This window comes from Microcaecilia unicolor, chromosome 8 (assembly GCF_901765095.1).
Source record: "Microcaecilia unicolor chromosome 8, aMicUni1.1, whole genome shotgun sequence".
Classification (NCBI taxonomy): domain Eukaryota; kingdom Metazoa; phylum Chordata; class Amphibia; order Gymnophiona; family Siphonopidae; genus Microcaecilia; species Microcaecilia unicolor.
This window is the reverse complement of record NC_044038.1, coordinates 221,992,829-222,015,199: the sequence shown is the minus strand read 5'-3', so window position 1 is coordinate 222,015,199 and position 22,371 is coordinate 221,992,829. Positions and strand designations below refer to the sequence as shown.

General features: G+C 44.7%; 1 protein-coding gene across 1 annotated transcript; it reads right to left on the bottom strand.

Annotated features, from left to right (window-relative positions):
- Positions 1-6,575: 6,575 nt before the first annotated feature.
- On the bottom strand, positions 6,576-22,072 carry R3HDML (R3H domain containing like). The gene is made up of 5 exons (XM_030211078.1): positions 21,812-22,072; positions 16,323-16,441; positions 16,081-16,213; positions 11,922-12,037; positions 6,576-6,708 (listed from the first exon to the last, which is right to left on the bottom strand). The coding sequence occupies exons 1-5, from the start codon at positions 22,070-22,072 to the stop codon at positions 6,576-6,578; spliced, it is 762 nt and encodes a 253-aa protein (XP_030066938.1).
- Between the last annotated feature and the right edge of the window lie 299 nt (positions 22,073-22,371).

The window sequence follows — 22,371 nt, the reverse complement described above, 5'->3', positions numbered from 1 at the left end:
CCTGGAGCAGTTTTAGTGGGTGCAGTGCACTTCAGGCAAGCGGACCCAGGCCCATCCCCCCCTACCTGTTACATTTGTGGTGGTAAATGTAAGCCCTTCAAAACCCACCACAAACCTACTGTATCCACATGTAGGTGCCCCCCCTTCACCCCTTATGGTACTGTTGTACAGTTGTGGGGAGTGGGTTTAGAGGGGGTTGGGGGGCTCAGCACCCAACGCAAGGTAACTATGCACCTGGGAGCACCTGGAGCCCGGACGCGAGAAGAGGCCGTCCGGGCTCCGCCCCAGGGTTTTAAACCCCGCTTTCTCTCCTCCCAATGCCAGCGGGGTGCCGATTTACGGCGGGAACGCGCCCTCTCCATTTCTCTGGCATCCCGCAGGCATGAACGCGCATGCCCCTCGGTGCACGTCGCCCTGTTAGCTACGGCTCCGTGCACCTCTGGGGCACTGCGCCTATCTTGTATAACCGAAAGCAGATTTTGGACGTCCTCAACTGCACTCCATCGCAGGGATGGCCAACCTTTAAGGGAGTGTGTCGGAGGCGTAGCGAAGGCGGGACTTGGGTGTGCCTAACACTTGGATGTCCTTGACCCACAATCGAAAAAAACAAGGACGTCCCTGACGAGCACTTGGACGTTTTTACCCAGACCTGTTTTTATTACGACTAAGGCACAAAAAGGTGCCTGAAATGACCAGATTACCATTGGAGAAAATCAGGGATGACTTCCCGTTACTCCCCCAGTGGTTACTAACCCCCTCCCACCCTCAAAAAACATCTTTCAAAATATTTTGTGCCAGCCTCTATGCTAGCCTCAGATGTCATACTCAGGTCCATGACAGCAGTATGCAGGTCCCTGGAGTAGTTTTAGTGGGTGCAGTGCACTTCAGGCAGGCAGACCCAGGCCCATCCCCCCTACCTGTTACATTTGTGGAGGAAAGAGCGAGCCCTCGTAAACCCACCAGAAACCCACTATACGCACATCTATGTGCCCCCCTTCACCCGTAAGGGCTATGGTAGTGGTATACAGTTGTGGGTAGTGGGTTTTGGAGGGGCTCAGCACACAAGGGAGCTATGTACCTGGGAGCTTTTTCTGAAGCTCACTGCAGTGCCCCCTAGGGTGCCCGGTTGGTGTCCTGGCATGTCAGGGGGACCAGTGCACTATGAATGCTGGCTCCTCCCACTACCAAATGGCTTGCATTTGGTAGTTTCTGAGATGGACGCCCTTGGTTTTGAAAATTGCTGAAAATCAGAAACGACCGTGTCTAGGGACGTCCATCTCTAAGGATGACCAAATTTAAGGATTTGGGCGTCCCTGGCGGTATTTTCGAAACGAAAGATGGATGTCCATCTTGTTGCAAAAATACGGGTTTCCCCGCCCCTGGATCAGGACGTTTTGCAAGGACGTCCAAATCGAAACATGGACGTCCCTTTCGAAAATGCCCCTCTATCGGCTCCCCTCCCCCACCTCCATTTTTTAGTTTAAAAGCTGCTGTATTTCCTTTTTAAATGTTAGTGCCAGCAGCCTGGTTCCATCTCAGTTAAGGTGGAGTCCAACCTTTTGAAATAGGCTCCCTTTTCACTCACCCAGAGAAAAGTCCTCTTCTCTCAGAAATTATTTGGAACTGACACGCATTAAAGTCAGTTAATAAAAAAAGATTTTTCAAAAATACTCAAGACTCACCAACCTTCTTTATTTTCATAGCCTTTTATATTTATTTATTTATTTATTTATTTATGATCACTCCTGCTAACAAATCTGTTCGTGAAATTGTATTGCTGGTTAGTGATGTAAATATTGAATTTCTCGTAACTTGTGCAAGCAAGCAAGGTTTTGATAAAGAGTTAAAAACTGTTCCAAAGCTGGTTATCTAATAATGTCTCACAAACCATTTACAAATGTGAATGCTTACAGCTTCTTTATGAAATCATTTACATGTACATTTACGTGATACAATTTTAGTTGTCCAGATGTGATTCAGTAACAAACTGCAAAGAAGGATTTGCTAAATTGTTTCAGATGTTCGTGGACTTATCTAACAATTTTATCTTACTGTAATTAAAGTTGTTAAAGGATTTTTCGCAGCCCTCCTCTGAAGGCACACCCAACCAGTCAGGTTTGCATGATTACCTATATATAACATTGGCATACACCATTACTTTTCAAGCTGGGGCCAGTTTGTCAAAAAAAAAAAAAAAGCATGAGAGCCAAGACCATCACCAGACAAAGCGACAGGTCAGCCTGTCAAATACTGTGTTCTATCTATACCCCCCACCCCTTTCATGCTCACTCTTTCTCCTCCCCAGTTTTTAATAGCCTCCTATACTTTCTCTGCTTGTGATACCACCTGTTCAACAGCTACGGAATAGGAAGCACACAGTTCAAGCTCACCAGGATCTGCCTAGCACAGATATTAAACAGAATTATGATTATGGAGGTGTGTCAGCAGCAAGTCTGAGAAGGAGACTGTGCACTAGGGGCAGAGTCAGTGGGCCACATTAAAGATTCATGGGGATCACCACTGGGTCTCAGGTCTTGCAGCGAAGAACACTGGCATACACTGGGTCTGAATACCGGACCGGTTAGGTGTGCTTCCAGAAGAGGGTTGGGAAATGCTGTAACAGGAAGCGTATGCCTACAGTGGACTGAGTATTGTTTGAAGCATAAACGGCAAGCAGTAAAACCTGCCTGGAGTCAATTAAATATTTTATTACTAAGTCATGCATTCTGAACTTCTCTTAACAAGTCCTTTTTAACCACTAATTCTCCTACACCACTGGGACCAGCCATGTTCAAATGACCTCATGCACAGTCTGATTCATGCTCAATGACACCTGAAATATAAACTTAGAAAAATAGAAAAATGAGGGCAGATAAAGACCATATAGTAATGAGGAGGGGCCTAATCGAACGGGGCCGGCCATCTATATGGCCGGCCCCGTAAAGCGGTGTCCCGACCGTATTATCGAAACAAGATGGCCGTCCGTCTTTTGTTTCGATAATACAGTCAGAGCCGGCCAAATCTCAACATTTGGGCCGGCCCTGCAACGGAAAGCAGTTGAAGCCGGCCAAAATCGGCTTTCGATTATACCGATTTGGCCGGGTTTAGGAGATGGCCGGTCATCTCCCGATTTGTGTCGGAAGATGGCCGGCCATCTCCTTCGAAAATAAGCAGGATAGTTACATAGTATATGAAAGCAGATAAAGACTCACATGGTGCGTCCAGTCTGCCCCAATAAGGCGGTCAGAGTCACACCTGCCAGTCTTTCATGATTAAATACTGGCATCAGAAATAGGGCAGCCACACAGTTGTGGAAGAGTGGTTTTATCATTTTGGTTGCATCATAATCACATTCATTGTCAACACTTGATTAAACCAGCAATTCAACAAAGTTGAAAACTGACAACATCTTATTATCAACCTTAAGGCAGGGGCATAGCTACGTGGGGCCATGGGGGCATGGGCCCCTGTAGATTTGGCCCTGGCCCCCCTGCTGATGACCCTCTTGACCCCCCTCCAGCTGCCAACCCGCCGCCATCGGGTACCTTTGCTGGCGGGGGACCCCAACCCCTGCCAGCCGAGGTCCTCTTCTCCAGCACGGCCGTGTTGCTGATCTGCAAGGCTTTGTTCTGTTTCTGTGAGTCTGATGTCCTGCACATACAACGTGCAGGATGTCAGACTCGCAGAAACAGAACAAAGCCTTGCAGATCAGCCAGCAATGCGGTCGCACGGGAGAAGAGGACCAGCTAGGGTGTTGGGGTCCCCTGCCAGCAAAGGTACCCGACGGTGACGGTGCCAGCGGCGGCGGAGGAGGGTTGGTGGTGGCGGGAAGGGGGGGTCGAAAGGGTAGGTGCGGGTGGAGAGGTCAAAGTTGGTGTTGGCGGTGGCGGTGTCAAAAAAGGCGGGGGGGGGGGGGGTTGGCTGCGCTGGGGGGGGGGGGCTAAAATGTGCCCCCTCACCTCAGGCTCTGGACCCCCCTCCCACCGAAGTCTGGCTATGCCGCTGCCTAAGGAGTCAGATACACTCATAGCATAAGATAGGAATGTGACACAAAACGCACTCACTTGTTCTTGATCTGTCCCTGCGATTATGGTGTTGTAATTAAATATTTTGTTTGTATCTTTGAGGAGAATCCTTCTCAAACAAGGCACACAGCATGAAGATTAAGAAAAGTACTTATAGTTTATCTAAAGTCTAATTGATGGGTCATGAAAATGCACCTCAGTGAGGTATTAGTAATGGATTATTTGCCTTTGCTAATGTGAACAATATATTGTGAGGGATCTATGCTTGCTGCATTTCCATAAGCTTGTTTCCCTACTGGTGGTATTCTTAATCCATAGCCTTTGGGCTTCAAACCAGGGACTCTACTGCTGAGATAAAGGAGCATCTTGCTTTATTGAGCTATTGGCAGTACGCCGTCTACTTTGATCACTCATATATTCCCTTTCTTTCTTTTACCCTGTCACAAACATCAGATCAAGAAATTGTATATCTGCTCTTCACAAGGCACCTGTACGGTACAAAAATGAATGATGAACAGCTAACAAAAGCTCCAGTCAATTAATGGCCAGGTTACAGGCTTTTTAACATCTAAAAAAAACTGCCTACAAATTTCAAAAGTTAAAAAAAAAAAATCTTAAAAGTGCGGAAGACCCTGGCTTCCCAAATATTGTTCTTTTTCTTTCAAATCTAGGATTTACTTTCAGAATTTTTCAATGGGAAAAAAGTTCAGGAACGAGGAGTTATGATAAGAGGCTGGAGGTGGGTAGACTAAGGAATAACACAAGGTAGCATCTCTTCCCAGAAAGGGTGGAAGATGTATGGTATGATATGACTTCCCACAGTGATGGTGAGGGCAAAAATGGTAACAGAATGCAAGAAACGAGGGACAATTAGAGGATATCCTCTGTGGTGAGAATGAGAGGAAAACATCTGTGGTAGGATAGAGCTTACAGGATAGCAGTACGTTAGAAAAGTAGACAAATGAACTTTGGATCCTTTATCTACCATAATAATGTATGTTTCTATGAAAACAGTTCTAAATATGTGAGTCCTTTGAGTTCCATTCCATACAATGAAACCAAATCTGTGCAGAAGGTAGGACTCTTTCTACTGAAGCATGTCTTATCTAGTGGGATCATTGACAGGTAGGAGGGGGTAGATGAACATGGAGTGATTGAGTTGGTTTTGTTGTGTTGCATATGTTGGCAGCTGCTTATGGCATTTCTGTAATTTAATCTGGTTATTTACTTAGGCTTTTTATCATGTTCCCTGCTTACGCAAGGTATGGGCATCTGAGGATATGGTGGCATCTTGGGTTTGGGCATCTCCAGGATAGGGCGGCCATCTCAGAGGTGGGCATCTTAGGATGGGGCGGCCATCTTGGAGCTGGGCAGCTTCAGGAAGGAAGCCCATATTGGACTTCCTTCCTGAGGTTGCCCAGCTCCAAAATGGCCGCCCCATCCTAAGACGCCCACCTCTGAGATGGCCGCCCTAGCCTGGAGATGCTCACACCCAAGATGGCCGCCATATCCTCAGATGCCCATACCTTGCATAAGCAGGGAACATGACACTTTTCCTCCATATTTTCAGTGGGAAAAGACCTTGATGAATGATGCCTTAATTAGTTGTGACTCTTGATAAATACAAGAGAATGGAATGTCCTAGGAATGCCATACAGAAGAGATGGGACAGTCATCCAAAAATGACTGTTCAATATATTTGCGCACATCCTGCCTAAATTATGGAGAACATAGTTGAACAAATGAACAACGATAAGCATAAGAAAAGTACGAACTCCATTCTCATTACGTACTAAGGGTTCCTTTTACCAAGTTGTGGGAAAAGGGCCCTGCGCAAGCAGTGGGGGGCCAGTTTTCCCGCAAGTCAGGGCCATTTTTTTCCACAGCCAGTAAAAGCCCCCCCCCCCCCCAAAAAAAAGAAAAATTGGCCATGTGGTGAGATAACTTTTACTGCATGCCCATGCGGTGGGGAACCCTTACCACCACCCACTGAGGTGGTGATAAGGGCTCCTGCGTTAACCCAGTGGTAACAGGGTGGCATGCAGCACATGCTCAATTACCACAGGATTATCACCGCACAAGCCATTGCCAAGGGTTTTCCTTTTTCCCCAGAAATGGTATGTGCTTGGGGTGGGATACCGCCGGTGGGTGCATTGGACTGGAAGTAGTCCCAGAAGAGCGTGCGGTTGGGCTTACCGCCACTTTGTAAAAGAGCCTCCTGAGTTTAAACCACACTATAGAAAACATGTGAACCTATTATGCACCAAGAAGAGTTTTATATTCTTATTATTCCTGACTGAGAATTTTCCAAAACAAATGTATTATTTCATTAACATAAATAAGTTTTCTATTTTATAAAATTAGTTTTACACAGTACATTTTGTTAAACAATAGACTGCTCAAAGTGAATCGTATGCAAATATTCATACCTTAATCTCAGGGGCATTCTTTTTTTTAATCATAGAATTAAACAGGGACACTGGAAAGGACAACCAGACTGAGCTCAAGTGCATGCAGCTACTCGGAGGATCTGAAAATATACTTGGGACACTATAACCATCTAAGACTATTGGATTTAATTCCTGAAAAGCATAATTTGTTGCTGCAAACACCTCCATAACTTGGTGGGCAGGCTGAACATGGTGCTCCCAGTTTGTATGGTGCCTCTCCTATCCAGTTGCCTCTGGAAAAGAAAAGAAAAGAATATATTTTAACATGATGAGAAAGCTTGGTAAAGGTTCCTGGCAGCAGGGAGATAAAATCACAGAAGAGTAGAGCATTTGATGGTAAAAAAAAGGCCCATCTGATCTGCCAATTTTCTATTATGATGTCATAATTCCCAGTTGAAATTCTGATGGTAGATAAAGATTCTAAAGCCCATCTAGTCTGCCCATGTTATTTCCTATTATGATGTCATAATTCCCAATTGATCTTGATCTTTCCTTTTGGTTTTCTGTGCTTATTTGATTCTTTCTAGAAGTCCATTTCTCTTTTTGCTTCCACTGCCTTCACTGGGAGGCCATTCCATGCATATGATAGATTAACTAAAAGGATATGGCTGAATTTTACAAACTGACAAAAAAAATGTCAGATGATAATTGTTAGACTAAAGACACAGTTCAGCTATAAAGGAGGAAAAGATCTCACAGATATTAAACTCTTATGATCATTGCCTAAGGGAGAGCTGGACTTCCTAATCATTGATCTTAAAAACCTCCTTGAGTATAAGTTTGGTTTTATGTTTTAGGGGCCTTTATATAAAACATGATATACTACTGACTAGGCTTTCTGTATATGGTTTCACTGTTGTTGTTTTTGATTGGTTTATTTCTTTTCTAAAAAAAAAAAAAGTGGCCTGCACTGGTGTGGATGTGTGTATTGGACGCTCGCAGGTTCATTTTTTAGCGCACCTGCAAAAAAGGCCTTTTTTTTGGGGGGGGGGGGGGAAATGGACACACGGCAAAATAAGTATTGGTGTGCATCCATTTTGGGCCCGAGACCTTACTGCTACCTATTCACTTCACGGTAAGGTCTCACACATTAACCAGGCGGTAATCTTCAGCGTACGTACAATGCTGATTACCACCCGGTTAGCGCCACGCATCGGAAATTTTCCAGCGAGTGTAGTGGATGCGCGTGAAAAATGAAATTACCGCCTGGGCCACGCGATAGCCGGGCGGTAGTTCTGGATTGGTACATGTTGGGCGTGTGTAGGCACCTACGCAGCTTAGTAAAAGGACTTCAAAGATAGTATGTCATCATTTTCCTGGCGACCTCCTTGTGGAGTTCCACAAGGATCTCCTATAATACCTCTTTTGTATAATATTTATATGAGCTCATTAGGAGCTATTTTGTTGGAGGCTGATGAAATCATTTTTTTCTTATGCAGATGACCTTTTTCTGCTGGTTCCAGTAAAATTGTATCAAAATTCTACCTTTTTTGAGATTAATAACTGTATCAGAAAAGTAAATGGTATGTTCTATTGAAGACCTATCTCTTCAATAGAACATACCACAACAATCCATCATTTGAACTTTAGTACATTACTGCGTTAACTGTTATATCATTTATGATCTCGATATACCTAATGCTTTATCCCAATATGTTACTCATGTTCTTATGTAATTATTACTCATATTCTTATGTAACATACATTGAGGGGCATAATTGAACGAAAACGTATATCTCCATGGGCGTTTATCTCCGAGAACGGGTCCGTGAAGGGGCGGACCGAACCGTATTTTCGAAAAAAATAGACGTCCATGTTTTATTCGACAATTTGTGAGCTGGACATTTTTGTTTTTCAGCGATAATGGAAAATGAAAGCGCCCAGCTCAAAAACGAATAAATCCAAGGCATTTGTTCATGGGAGGGGCCAGGATTCGTAGTGCACTGGTCCCCCTCACATGCCAGGACACCAACCGGGCACCCTAGGGGGCACTTTTACAAAACCAAAAAAAAAAGGTAAAAGAGCTCCCAGGTGCATAGCACCCTTCCCTTGTGTGTTGAGCCCCCCAAATCCCCCTCAAAACCCACTGCCCACAAGTCTACACCATTACTATAGCTCTAAGGGGTGAAGGGGGGCACCTACATGTGGGTACAGTGGGTTTGGGGGGGTTGGACGACTAAGCATTAAGCAGCACAATTGTAACAGGTAGGGGGGGGATGGGCCTGGGTCCACCTGCCTGAAGTCCACTGCACCCCCTAACAACTGCTCCAGGGACCTGCATACTGCTGCCAGGGAGGTGGGTATGACATTTGAAGGTGAAAATAAAAAGTTGTGAAACATCATGTTTTGTGGTGGGAGGGGGTTAGTGACCACTGGGGGAGTCAGGGGAGGTCATCCCCGATTCCCTCTGGTGGTAATCTGGTCATTTAGGGCACGTTTTGGGGCCTTATTCGTGAAAAAACAGGGTCCATGAAAAGTGCCCTAAATTCTAGCTACAAACGCATACTTTTTTTCCATTATCGGCGAAAGGCGTCCATCTCTCCTCGGCCGATAACCACGCCCCAGTTCCACCTTCGCCACGCCTCCGACACGCCCCCGTCAACTTTGTACGCTTCCGCGATGGAGTGCAGTTGAAAACGTCCAAAATCGGCTTTCCATTATACCGATTTATTCGTTTTTGTGAGATAAACGTCTATCTCTCGATTTGGGTCGAAATCTAGGCGTTTTTCTCTTTCAATTATAAGGTGGATAGTAACATAACATAGTAGATGATGGCAGAAAAAGACCTGCACAGTCCATCTAGTGTGCCCAACAAGATAAACTCATATATGCTACTTCTTGTGTATACCTTACCTTAATTTGTATCTGCCATTTTCAGGGCACAGACCGTAGAACTAGAGGACATGATATAAGACTGAAGGGGGGCAGACTCAAGAAAAATGTCAGGAAGTATTTTTTCAGGGAGAGAGTGGTAGATGTAATTATTAACTGTATCTTTACTCTGCTATGGCGATGCGAGGGCGGAATAGTGTAAGCCACATTGAGCCTGCAAATAGGTGGGAAAATGTGGGATACAAATGCAACAAACAAACAAACAAATAAATAAATATTTGGTCTATTATTGTCTTAACTTAAATGTGGCTAAGACAAAAGCTCTTTATTTTAGCCTAAAGCTTGACAATATTCCAGGGAACATTCCTTATTATAACAGTTTTTTGCTTACTGTGGAAAAGACCCCTAAAGTACTTGAAGTTATACTAGATTCAGAACTAATCGAGTGGAGGAGTGGCCTAGTGGTTAGGGTGGTGGACTTTGGTCCTGAGGAACTGAGTTCTGTTCCTGGGACAGGCAGCTCCTTGTGACTCTGGGCAAGTCACTTAACCCTCCATTGCCCCATGTAAGCCGCATTGAGCCTGCCATGAGTGGGAAAGCGCAGGGTACAAATGTAACAAAAATAAAATAGATACTATTGGAGATTCTACATAGAATATTGCTACTATTGGAGATTCTACATGGAATGTTGCTATTCCACTAGCAACATTCCATGTAGAAGGCTGCGCAGGCTTCTGTTTCTGTGAGTCTGCACGTGCAGGACGTCAGACTCACAGAAGCAGAAGCCTGCGCGGCCACATTGGTGATCTGCAAGGGCCGACTTCTACATGGAATGTTGCTAGTGGAATAGCAACATTCCATGTAGAATCTCAAATAGTAGCAACAGTGGAGGAGTGGCCTGGTGGTTAGGGTGGTGGACTTTGGTCCTGAGGAACTGAGTTGGATTCCCACTTCAGGCACAGGCAGCTTCTTGTGACTCTGAGCAAGTCACTTAACCCTCCATTGCCACCGCATTGAGCCTGCCATGAGTGGGAAAGCACAGGGTACAAATGTAATAAAAAAAAAAAATATTAGATTAATCATCTTTAAAAAAAAACTGTTTTAAATTGAAGCAATTAAGGTTGGTTCATTCACGTTTCATTTCTAGTCGTTTTAAAGTAGTGGTCTAACTATTTTATCACAAAGTGATTACTGCAGTTCTTTGCATATAGTTTCTTTGAAACAGCAATTCAGGATTCAGCTGATTCAAAACAGGGCAGCCAGACCAATTTTTCAAAAATCCAAGTTTGATCATGCATCTCCTTTATTGATTGACCTTCACTGGTTACCTGCATTAACATGGATATTTTTTAAGACATGTTGTATGATTTTTTAAATGTTAGAAAGCTACTTCCCAGTTGATCTTTTACAGTTTATTTAACTGTTAGGACGTCACAAATTTTCTCATGCTTGCAACTTTTCTATATTGCAATTTCCATCATTCAGGTTTTTTTATCAAGATTTTTTTTTTAGATATTAATTAGTAAAATGTTGGAATAACTTACCAGATAATATTTGTAGATGTTCAATTTATCTTTGATTCTGGAAAGTACCCATCATCATGAGCAGGAGTGAGTAGGCATTTCTGCTGCTCTTTGGGCCCCAGTGGACCACCAGGTGTCTATGAAGAAAGCCCAGGCGGGGGGGGGGGGGGGGGGGGGGGGGGGGGGCTTAGGGGACTGAGTAGTGGATGCTCGGTTGGTCTTTTTGCACTTCAGGGTGGGATGGAGGGAGGATTGAGAGGGGAGGGGGAATCAGAGAAGCAGAGGGCACCAACCTGTATCCCTTATATAGATTCCAGAATCTTGTTACTCTTTAGGATTCTGGAATCTTGCCACTCTTGGGGATTCCGGAATCTTGCTACTCTTTGGGATTCTTTTGTGGGTTCCTTCCAGCTGAATATCGGCCAGGATTCTCATAAGATTTGGTGGCCAGCACAACTTTAATGAGCCATGAATATTCAATGCTGGCGCCCGGACATAGCCCTGCATTGAATATCTGGAGCTAATTCTGCTCATCAAGGTCAGTGTTTAAGAAACAAATCGCTGACCACCACAGACTGAATATTAGCTGTACTAATCTTTATCTAATATTTAGACCACCATAATGTCAATCTGATCTCTTTCCATGGAAATGCCCAGAGATGTCTTCCCCAAGCCACTTTAATGTGGAATTCTTTACCTTTGCACCTTCAATTAGAAACACATTACATGCAAGTTCACAAAAATTGAAAACTCATTTGTTCTCAAGATTTGTTTTAGCTAAACTTGATTATTTAGGCCACGTGTTTTTCTTGTATTTCCAGTAATGATCTCTATGTCAATGTAGCTCCTAGTAATGACTAGTTCTCTTGATGAAATCTCCATTCATTAAGTTGTTGGTAAATTGCAGAATATAAGGACATTATATATATTGTATACATCCCCAGTACTAACTCTCTAGATTGCCAGAGAAATTTGCAGTTTTCCAACGATCTACCTTATCCAGATCTCAAAAAAGTAGAAGGAATCACAGAAAAATAAATCTGCGAAAGTAAGGAAATGCATCAACTGAAAGTAAGTATATTATCACCTACTTGATGGAGTAATTGCACACCAGCAGTACAGCCATTCTCGTTGTGCTTCCGGGCATCTTTACGTTCCTGCAGGTATTGACAGCACAGCCGATTCGGTTCGATGAGGCCCACACCATCTGCATCGGACAGATATAGTTCTTACTACAAAGGAAAGCAGGAACAGACAAGGGGATGCCACTGCTTGCCCTGGGATTGGTAACATGGAATGTTGCTTCTATTTGGGATTCCACAATCTTGTTACTCTTTAGGATTCTGGAATCTTGCTACTCTTTGGGATTCCGGAATCTTGCTGCTCTTTGGGATTCTGCCAGGTACTTGTGACCTGGATTGGCCACTGTTGGAAACAGGATACTGTGCTGGATGTTACCATTGGTCTGATCTAGTATGGCTATTCTTATGTTCTAAATTTTTCCTTATTTCAAAAACATCAGAGCAATTACAAGGACCTTGGGTTTCTACTACATTCTATAATGGCTCCAGAATCCAGTTGCACTGTGAAATAGTAAAGGACTTGGTAAGTATTTTGACTCTGTCATTGTGTGGGGTGAATTCAGCAGATTTTGTTTTTTTCAATAGACACTTAATTATCAAGCAGAAAGTCAATGCACAGGATATCAACATTCGTCCAACAGGAGCTAGCGCAGACACAGGCATTCAATTGCTGAATAGATCAGCACAGCTGGGTTTCAGTCTAAAGGTTCAGGTGCGTGCTTTTAATATCATAAATTCACTTGCATGCTAAGAGAGGGTCTTCTAGAACTGAAAGGCTACTTTGAAAGACCACAAGCTAGGATGTAGCGATGGAAGATATGAATGCAACAGAACTGAGAAATGACATGAAAAGAAGAAAAATATCAGTGGCAACAACCATAACTACCTGTGTTTGGAAAAGTGCACTGAACCTACATCATCAGGTTACAGAGAAGAGAAAGGGAGCACAATGTTCATTAGCTACTACTGAAAAAAGGTGTGAGAAAAATCTAAATAAATAAAAATTTAGTCTATATATTTATTTATTTACTTATTATTACATTTGTTCCCTGCGCTTTCCCACTCAGAGCAGGTTCAATGCGGTTTACATAGTAACAGGGATTACAGAGTATTAATGAAGAAAAATAAGTTAAGTATATCAGAATAAAAAGAAGTGAGTAGGTAGAGATGGGCAAGAGTGAAGGGAGTAGGAGAGGTATGAGCAAGGGTAGGTGAGCATTGGAGGAAGGGAAGGGGATGGGACATGGGGTAAGCATAGGGAAATTAGGTGGGAGAAGTGGTCTAGATCATTATCGTTGTCTCCTGGATATGTGATGGGTAGATGGGTTCATAGGATTAGTCTTGGTCATTTGGGTAGGCTTGCTTGAACAGATGGGTTTTTAGTGATTTCTGGAAGGGTAGATAGTCACTAATTGATCAGATAGGTCTGGGGAGGGCATTCCAGAGTTGGCTGCCTAAGAAGGAGAAGTTGGATCCATAGTAGGTTTTGTACTTGAGACCTTTGCAATTGGGGTAATGTAGGTCTGTGAAGTTACAGACATGTTTCTGGTGGGAAAGTCAATCAGATTGAGCATATAGCCCGGAGATTCACTGTGGATAATCTTGTGGATTAATGTATGGACCTTGAAGTTGATTCGTTCTCTGATAGGGAGCCAGTGAAGTTTTTCACGAAGAGGTGTTGCACTTTCAAATCGTGATTTGCCAAAAATGAGTCTTGCTGCTGTATTTTGTGCAGCCTGAAGTTTTTTTAGGATATGGGTCTTACAGCCTAAGAAGATACTGTTACAATAGTCGGCCTGGGTAAGTACCGTGGATTGCACCAAGTTCCGGAATGTTTTCAGGGGGAGATATGGTTTTACGCGTTTCAGTATCCACATCATGTTGAACATTTTCTTTGTAGTGGATTTTGCATGATTTTCGAGCGAGAGATGGTTATCTAATGTCACTGCAAGGATATATGAGGTTGTCAGAGGCTGTGATGGAAGCTTTTCAACTCACATGTATGCTGAAGGAACATGCAGTGGTGCTGATCTCCAGCCTGCCAATGTGCTTTGCACACAGAGTAGCCTGCCCACTTCTTTTATGCTTGGTGGCATCTGGCATTTTTTTAAAATGATCATTAGGTTGTTCTACAATAAACAGTGCTGGTTCGGGACACTGAACAAAGAATGAGTATTCCAGAGAAGTTAGTCTGTTCTGTTTACCTAAACATTTTCATCCGTGTCCCAGAAAGTAAACTTTTCTTAAGTACTAACACCAAAGGCTCTGAATGTAAATAAATTGAGTCAGTTTAAAGAAACGTGCATTTCAGCTCTGCTGGCTACTAAGTTTACAAGCCAGTAACCGGCTCCATCACATGTTCAAAAATGCTTCATGAGACTTTCTGGAGAAACTGTAGACTTGTCAAGTAGACTCAGAGACTAGTAGGACGTATCACTATTGCCCGTCCAAGCATTTTTGACTGAATTCTTCCCATAAAAACTAGGTGGTTGGGGGGGGGGGGGGGTCAACATTCAGCCCGCAGCGGTCAACTGTTTTTAAGCCGCTTATAGTCATAGGCTAAACTGAGTCCAGATATTCACTGCTGGGCCATGTCCAGGCCAGGGGCATAGCCAGACTTTGGCGGGAGGGGGGATCCAGAGCCCGAGGTGAGGGGACACATTTTAGCCCCCCCCCCAGCGCCGCCGAACCCCCACCCCACCTTTGCTGACTGCCACCGTCACCGCCACCACCAACAAGAACTTTGACCCCCTCCCCGCCACCGACCCTCTCAAGAGTCTCGACCACCCCTCCCACCGCCACCCCTCCCCCGCCGCCATCGCCTACCTTTGCTGGTGGGGGACCCCAACCCCCGCCAGCCGAGGTCCTCTTCTTCCGGCGCAAGGCTTCGTTCTGTTTCTGTGAGTCTGACATCCTGCACTTCTTCCTTATATGCTGGCTCATTCCTTATATTCTTCTAACCAACATCTACTCATTCTTCCTCCTCATTTGCAGATCCGTTCACACCATGCCAGGTCAACCTGTTTTTCTGCGGTTGCCCTTACTCAGTGGAACCTCATTCCCCTTGACCTTCGTGTTGAGCTCTTTTTTATGAATTTTAAGGCAATCTTGAAAACATACCTTTTCAAAAAAGCTTTCAGTATTATATAATTTGAACCTGAAGACCTGAAGGCCACATGACACAATTCAGTTGTTGATCTTTCGCAGATTCTGGAATGTGTGTATAATCTTGTCTAGTCATTGTTCCCCTTTTCCCTTCCTCCTTTTTGTCCCTGTTAGTTTGTAACCTAGCTTCCTGATGTGTCATTCCATCACTTTGTCTCTCCTTTGTTTACCGTTTATCTCACTCTTTATAAGCCGCTTAGATATATATAATGTGCAATATATTAAATAAAGTTGAACCCTGAACTTTAACCATCCAGATGAAGTTAGGATAGCAAAAATGATATTGTCATTATCCGGATAAAGCCAGCGGTGAATATTGAACCTTGATATCCAGCACCACCTCCATCTGAATATTGGCACTGAATACCCTGAATTAATTCAGCTATAGCAGTGGTTGTTTTAAAAATCCTAGCTAAATACAAATCAACCTATGTATCTAGCTTTTCCTACATAAGCACACAACTATGGAACGCATTACCAAAAGCCGTGAAAACAACTTATGATGACCTAAACTTCCAGAAATCATTAAAAACTAACTTGTTCATAAAGGCATACCCTACCGACCCAACTTAAATGCCTGTACCCTGCAACACAACGAAACCAAAGCTCGTAATGGACATATAATAACTCTACCTCTCTACGATTCTCTTCCTCTCTACGATTCCCTAATGGGTCTGTACACACGTACCTTATTCTACCACAACATTACTGTATTTATTCATACCGGAATTGGCGAACACTTTTACGGTACTATTGTAAGTCACATTGAGCCTGCAAATAGGTGGGAAAATGTGGGATACAAATGTAACAAATAAATAAAATAAATATTGGCCTGTTTCTGCAAACTGGTTCTATTAAGGACTGTTAATATTATACTGACAAGTAATTTGGTTAAAAATTGTATATGTATATAGTTTTCATATGATTTCTTTTAAGAGATGATGTCAATTTTCATAGAACAGACATGACAGGGGTCTTAGAAGGCAAGCAGGAAACACGGTACCTGTGTGTAGTGGCCGCAGATAGAACCGCTACATTTGTTTGGGCATCTGGGGTAACATTCTTGCGGGTATGGGAAGGAGTAATAGTGACGTTCATTATACCAAGACTGAACAAGGCTGATAATGGAGCGATACCTAGGAAAGATAAATATCAGTGAGATGAGATGAGCCCATCCTTTCACCTCACTGTTAAGGCAGAAGATGTACCTGGAACTACATCACTTGCTTCAATAATTTTTATTACCTGCCGGAATGAAGAGCGAGATTCTGGCCGATGTATCTCAGAACATGTGAAGGTCCATGGTCCCAAATACACTGTGAAGCCCAGGCTTCTGCCGACCTGGCCAGGCCTTCATCCCACATCTCATGTAAAATAAAAATGATCAAAAGTGAAGATTACAATGGATACAGTTTGGAAAAAAGTTACTTTGAGGGGCATAATCGAACGGGGATGACCATCTCTAAGGGCACCCATCTCTAAGGACGTCCCGGCGAAGGGGCAGGGAAACCCGTATTATCGAAACAAGATGGGCGTCCATCTTTCATTTCGATAATATGGTCGGGGACGCCCAAATCTCAACATTTAGGTCGACCTTAGAGATGGTCGACCTAAATGTTGAGATGGCCGACCTTAGAGATGGTCGTCTCCGGTTTTCGGCGATAATGGAAACTGAGGATGCCCATCTCAAACCCGGCCAAATCCAAGGCATTTGGTCGTGGGAGGAGCCAGCATTCGTAGTGCACTGGTCCCCCTCACATGCCAGGACACCAACTGGGCACCCTAGGGGGCACTGCAGTGGACTTCACAAATTGTTCCCAGGTGCATAGCTCCCTTACCTTCGGTGCTGAGTCCCCCAACCCCCACAAACCCCACTCCCCACAACTGTACACCACTACCATAGCCCTAAGGGGTGAAGGGGGGCACCTACATGTGGGTACAGTGGATTTCGGGTGGGTTTTGGAGGGCTCACATTTACCACCACAAGTGTAACAGTAGGGGGGGGGATAGGCCTGGGTCCGCCTGCCTGAAGTGCACTGCACCCACTAAAACTGTTCCAGGGACCTGCATACTGCTGTCATGGAGCTGGGTATGATATTTGAGGCTGGCATAGAGGCTGGCACAAAATTTTAAAAAAATTTGTTTTAGGGTGGGAGGGGGGTTGGTGACCATAGGGGGAGTAAGGGGGGGTCACCCCCAATTCCCTTTGGTGGTCATCTGGTCAGTTTGGGCACCATTTTGAGGCTTGGTCGTGAAAATAAATGGACCAAGTAGTGTTGACCAAATGCTCGTCAGGGACGCCCTTCTTTTTTCCATTATCGGCCGAGAAAGCCCATCTCTTAATCACGCCCCGGTCCCGTCTTCGCTAAGGTGCCAACATGCCCCCGTGAACTTTGGTCATCCCCGCGATGGGAAGCAGTTGAGGACGCCCAAAATCGGCTTTCGATTGTGCCAATTTGGTCGACCCTGAGAGAAGGATGTCCATCTCCCGATTTGTGTCCGAAGATGGGCGCCCTTCTCTTTCGAAAATGCCCCTCTTTGTAACACACATAGGACAAGAGATAATTTCCTCGCCCCTAGCTGTCTGTTTGTCTGTCTGTTGAGCAGGGACTGTCTCTTTGTGCTCATTTGTACAGCGCTGCGTAAATCTAGTAGCACTATAGAAATGTTTAGTAGTAGTAATATGGAACACATCTATCCAAACCCAGCCTGTTTTAAGTTAAGAGCTCCTCCCCTAGCTGCACAGGGAGAAAAGATAGTACAATTGTCACCAGCTGATCTCAGTACGATCTTCCCAAGCTTCAGAAATTCATGAAGGATTTGTGCAGATCCTGCAACTGGATTTATGTAGATCTGCTGAGAATTTGGCCGATGCAACTTGGGGCCAGTATTCAGTGGAAGGTAACCGGGTGGTCCCTGGATTTTCAGTAGCACATAATTGGATACCACTACAGTCCCAATTACTCCTGATTCCCCTACCCCCACCCAAATACTGCAGGGAAAGATTGGCATAGCTGTACTGGCAAAAGAAAGTCTATTTCCTTTTCTACAAAAATCAGAATAACTAAGGCAAGTTCATATCTTGTAGGTCTGTTGATGAAATATTAGCTTTGGAGAAAATAGAATGAATATTTTCATGGCAATGCTATAAAGTGGATGCCTACAGATAACATTCGAATAACAGTATACATGCACTTAAGTGCACACATACATAATTATCTGCCAATAGAAGAAGCTAATGAAAGAGTATCATGCTGCCATGGCTATGAAACCCTTATTTTAGTGTGCGTGGGAAGTTAAGCTTATATTGAAGAAAATCACAGAGGTCCCAGAGTTACTGAAGTGTAATAAGGGTTTCAGCTACCAAATGTTAATTGCTAAAACTAATACGGAAAATGATATAACACTAAATAATGCACGTAGATGCCACAAGAATAACAACACATGCCTAAGATGGTGTTGTGAGATGCTTATTAGAAGCTGCACTTATCTAACAGTGAGGCCTGGCTATAACAGGCTATAATCCCCAAAAGCGGGATTAGGGTGTACCTAATACTTGGATGTTTTTCAGCCATTATGAACAGTTTGGTCTAGACCTGTTTTTAGAATGAATAAGGCACAAAAATGCCCTAAATGACCAGATGACCACTGGAGGGAATCAGGGATAACCCCCTTACTCCCCCAGAGGTCACTGACCCCCTCTAACCCCCCCCCCCCCACACACACACACCAGCCTATGTGACAGCCTCAGATGTTATAGCCAGGCCCATTAGAGCAACATGCATGTCCCTGGAGTAGTGTAGTGGTGGGTGCAGTGCATTGTAGAGAGGAGAACTCAGGCGAAGCCTTGTGCCGGAACAAGAGGACCTCGGCTGGCGGGGTTGGGGTCCCCCGCCAGCAGAGGTAGGCGGCGGAAGGGAAGGGTTGGCGGCGGGAGGAGGGGTTGAGAGAATTGTTGGCAGGGGGGGAAGTTGTTGTTGTTGGTGGCGGTAGTGGCGTGGGGGTCGGCAATTGGGGGGGTCGGCAATGGTGGGGGGGGGGGGGGGCGGTAGCACCGTGGGAGGCTAAAATGTGCCCCCTCACCTCGGGCTCTGGATCCCCCTCCCGCCGAAGCCTGGCTACGCCCCTGGTACCCCTGTTTTAGCATTCCCTCCTAAGTAATTCCCTTATCTCTTATTTGTCCTGTTTGTCTGTCCTAATTAAATTGTAAGCTCTGTCAAGCAGGGACTGTCTCTTTATGTCCAGTGTACAGCCATGCGTACATTTAGCAGTGCTGTAGTAGTAGTAGTACCTATATACCAACGCACAGTTATAGAATTACCCTCTTCAGGGAAATTCTAGAACTAGGCCCCTACATCAGGGTGCCCGGTAGAAGCCTATTGCGTCCTTTATAGTATAATAGTGTAACAGACAAGATATATGCATAAAACTTAGGTGTGAGCACTTACGCCACCTTAGGGTTGGAGTAATATGTGCACTTAAGTTCTGGACATATGCATGCAGCTTATATTGTTCCATAAGACACATGCATAACTTTGGGTCCCACCCACACTCAGCCCAAACTTCTCCCTTGCGTATGCACACCCTCAAACAACATGCTATGCAAAATACACACATATTTATAGACTAGCTCTTGGCTTTGGTAGAGCACACCAGCCAGCCACGTTTTCAGGATACCCACAATGAATATTCACGAGAGGGATTTTTCGTGTAGTGGAAGCAGTGTATGCAAGTATCTCTTATGAATATTCATTGTGGATATCCTAAAAACCTGACTGGCTGGGGTGCCTCCAGGATCAGGTTTGGGAATCAGCGATATATACGCATATGCTGGTATTCTAGTGGTTTGTATATATCAAGCACCTAACTGTAAAATGGAATAATCCCCACAGTATGTGCTGAAATGTAGAAATTAAAAGTAAGTTTTTCCTTGGCATGTCCCTATGCTGACCCTTTCAACATATATATACAGATACACAATTAGGATGTGCATTTGTTAGCATACAATTGGTTCATTAGCCTGCTAGTGTGGGCCTGTGGAGGATGGCTTAGTAGAACCAACAGGGGTGAAAGTGGGGAAAATTCCAAATGACCAAGGCAATCCGATTTTCACAGAGACGACTGGTTGCCATGCCTTATAGCGTATTAGCCGTTGAGCCCATAAAAACGGGCTAGTAAAGGAAGGGGGGGGGGTTGAAAGGCCCCCCCCAGATAGGTCACCGCCACCCCTCCCCCCGGAGTCGTCGCCGCCGCCCCCCCCCCCGGAGTCCCCTCCGCCACCCCTCCACCCAGGCCGGGTACCTGGCTTCACTATTCAAACCGCCGGAACGCAGCACACAGCTCATCCGAGCTGCCGTCGGCCTTCCTTCTTCTCTGCGTGTGTTCCGCCCTCGTGTGACGTAACGTCGGCGAGGAGGGTGGGACACAGGCAGGTAAGGAAGGCCAACGGTAGCTCAGATGAGCTGTGTGCTGCGTTCCGGCGGTTTGAATAGTGAAGCCAGGTACCCGGGCCGGGTGGAGGGTGGGTGGCGGCGGTCACTCCGGGTGGGTGGGGGGAGCGGTAACGGCAACCCTGCGCAGGTTCCCTCTCTGTCACGTCCCCGTCATCACGTATTGACGCGGGGGCGGGACAGAGAGGGTCTCTACTGCGCATTTGCGAGTAAGTACGCCTCTTGCCATTTATATGTTTGATATTGCTCTAGCGCTTTTATGGTTTTTTCCCATTTAAAAACTCTGCAAAGCTGATTTATCTGAAATGCTACAACCCCTGAGGAAGGCTTTGTGCTGAAACACGACCTGTGTAGGGTCTTTGTATCAGTATATTTTGGCAAATCAACTCTTGGACGTTCTTACTCCATGTTTGCCTTTTGGAACGTTCCTCACTTTCAACCCCATTGGTTCTGCTTGACTTTTTGTGGATATTGTGAGGACTCCCCCCCCCCCCCTTTTTTTGTTGTGAGGGTGGCTTAGTGTCAGCTCTGCGGCAGAGGACCCGGGAGATGGGGGTGCCACCAAATATAGGTCTGTTCCTGTATGGGAAGATATTTGTTGGGTCTCCTTCAGTGTTTTTGTACCCAAATGTTTCTAATGTTTTATGGTGTTGTATCGTTATACTATGCTTTTTAATTGTCATTCTCAGCATCTGGCTAAGGGGCCCTTTTACGAAGCTGCGTAAGCATCTACGCGCACCCAATGCGCGTCAAATTGGAGTTACTGCCCAACTACTGCGTGGCTCTTGCGGTAATTTCATTTTTGCCGTGCGTTCAATACACACGTCTGGTCAGTGGCTGGCAGTAACGTCTCAGACCCAAAATGGATACGCGGCAATTTTGATTTTGCCGCACGTCCATTTAGGCAAAAAAGGGGCCTTTTTTACAGGCGCACTAAAAAAATGGATCGGCGCACACCCAAACCCCGCACCTATACTACTATAAACCATTTTTCAGTGCGCCTTAGTAAAAGGACCCCTTAGTTCTATGTAAACTGCACAGAACCCTGAAAAGGAGAGTTTAGCAGTAAACAAAAATAAATTTGATATTGATATTGCCTTAAAAATGTTTGCGCCTACAAAATTGATTTAATACATATGAACCTATGAATTAACATATTTATTATTGATCTGCAGGCGTTAAAACATTCACACGCACATTAAACGTTTTTTTTTTAGTCAGACAAATATCTGAAACATACACGCTATGACCCACTTAGAAATCACCTGTGCAGTAATTACTCACCATGTACTCCATGTTCGCAGCTGGTGGGAAGACCTGTGAGCGCGCCTGGTTATGATAATCCAAAATTGCACTCATGTCTCCAGGAGAGATATAACGCTTTCGACGGCTTCTTGGGACCCCGACGCCAAACCTGAAGTTAACCTCGTTGGCCCTGGATGGGAGCAGCAGCTCAGTGGCATTTGGAAGCAAAAAAGAACTGGAGCTATGCACAGTCCAGAGGAGCAAACTGGTGAAGCACAGATGGAGATGCAAGAAAATCATCTTGACAGGATATTGTCTGGCACCTGCAAAGAGCAAGGACAGTTTTCAATTGCACTGTTTTAAACCAAAAGCCAAAATCTTACATAAAGAGGACAGCTAGCAGGTAGCTTTCCACCTGAGAAAAAGTTCTATTTTGCTGATGTAATCTTTAAAAGCATCTTTCACAGACCCACAACTGAGTGCTAAATAACTAGATAATCTAATTCAAATTACAGTAAGGTTTTTGTATGAACGTGTGTGTGCTTGATCTGATTTTTTCTCTCTTCTCTTTCTGCATGTAACACCAGCAATGAAACAAG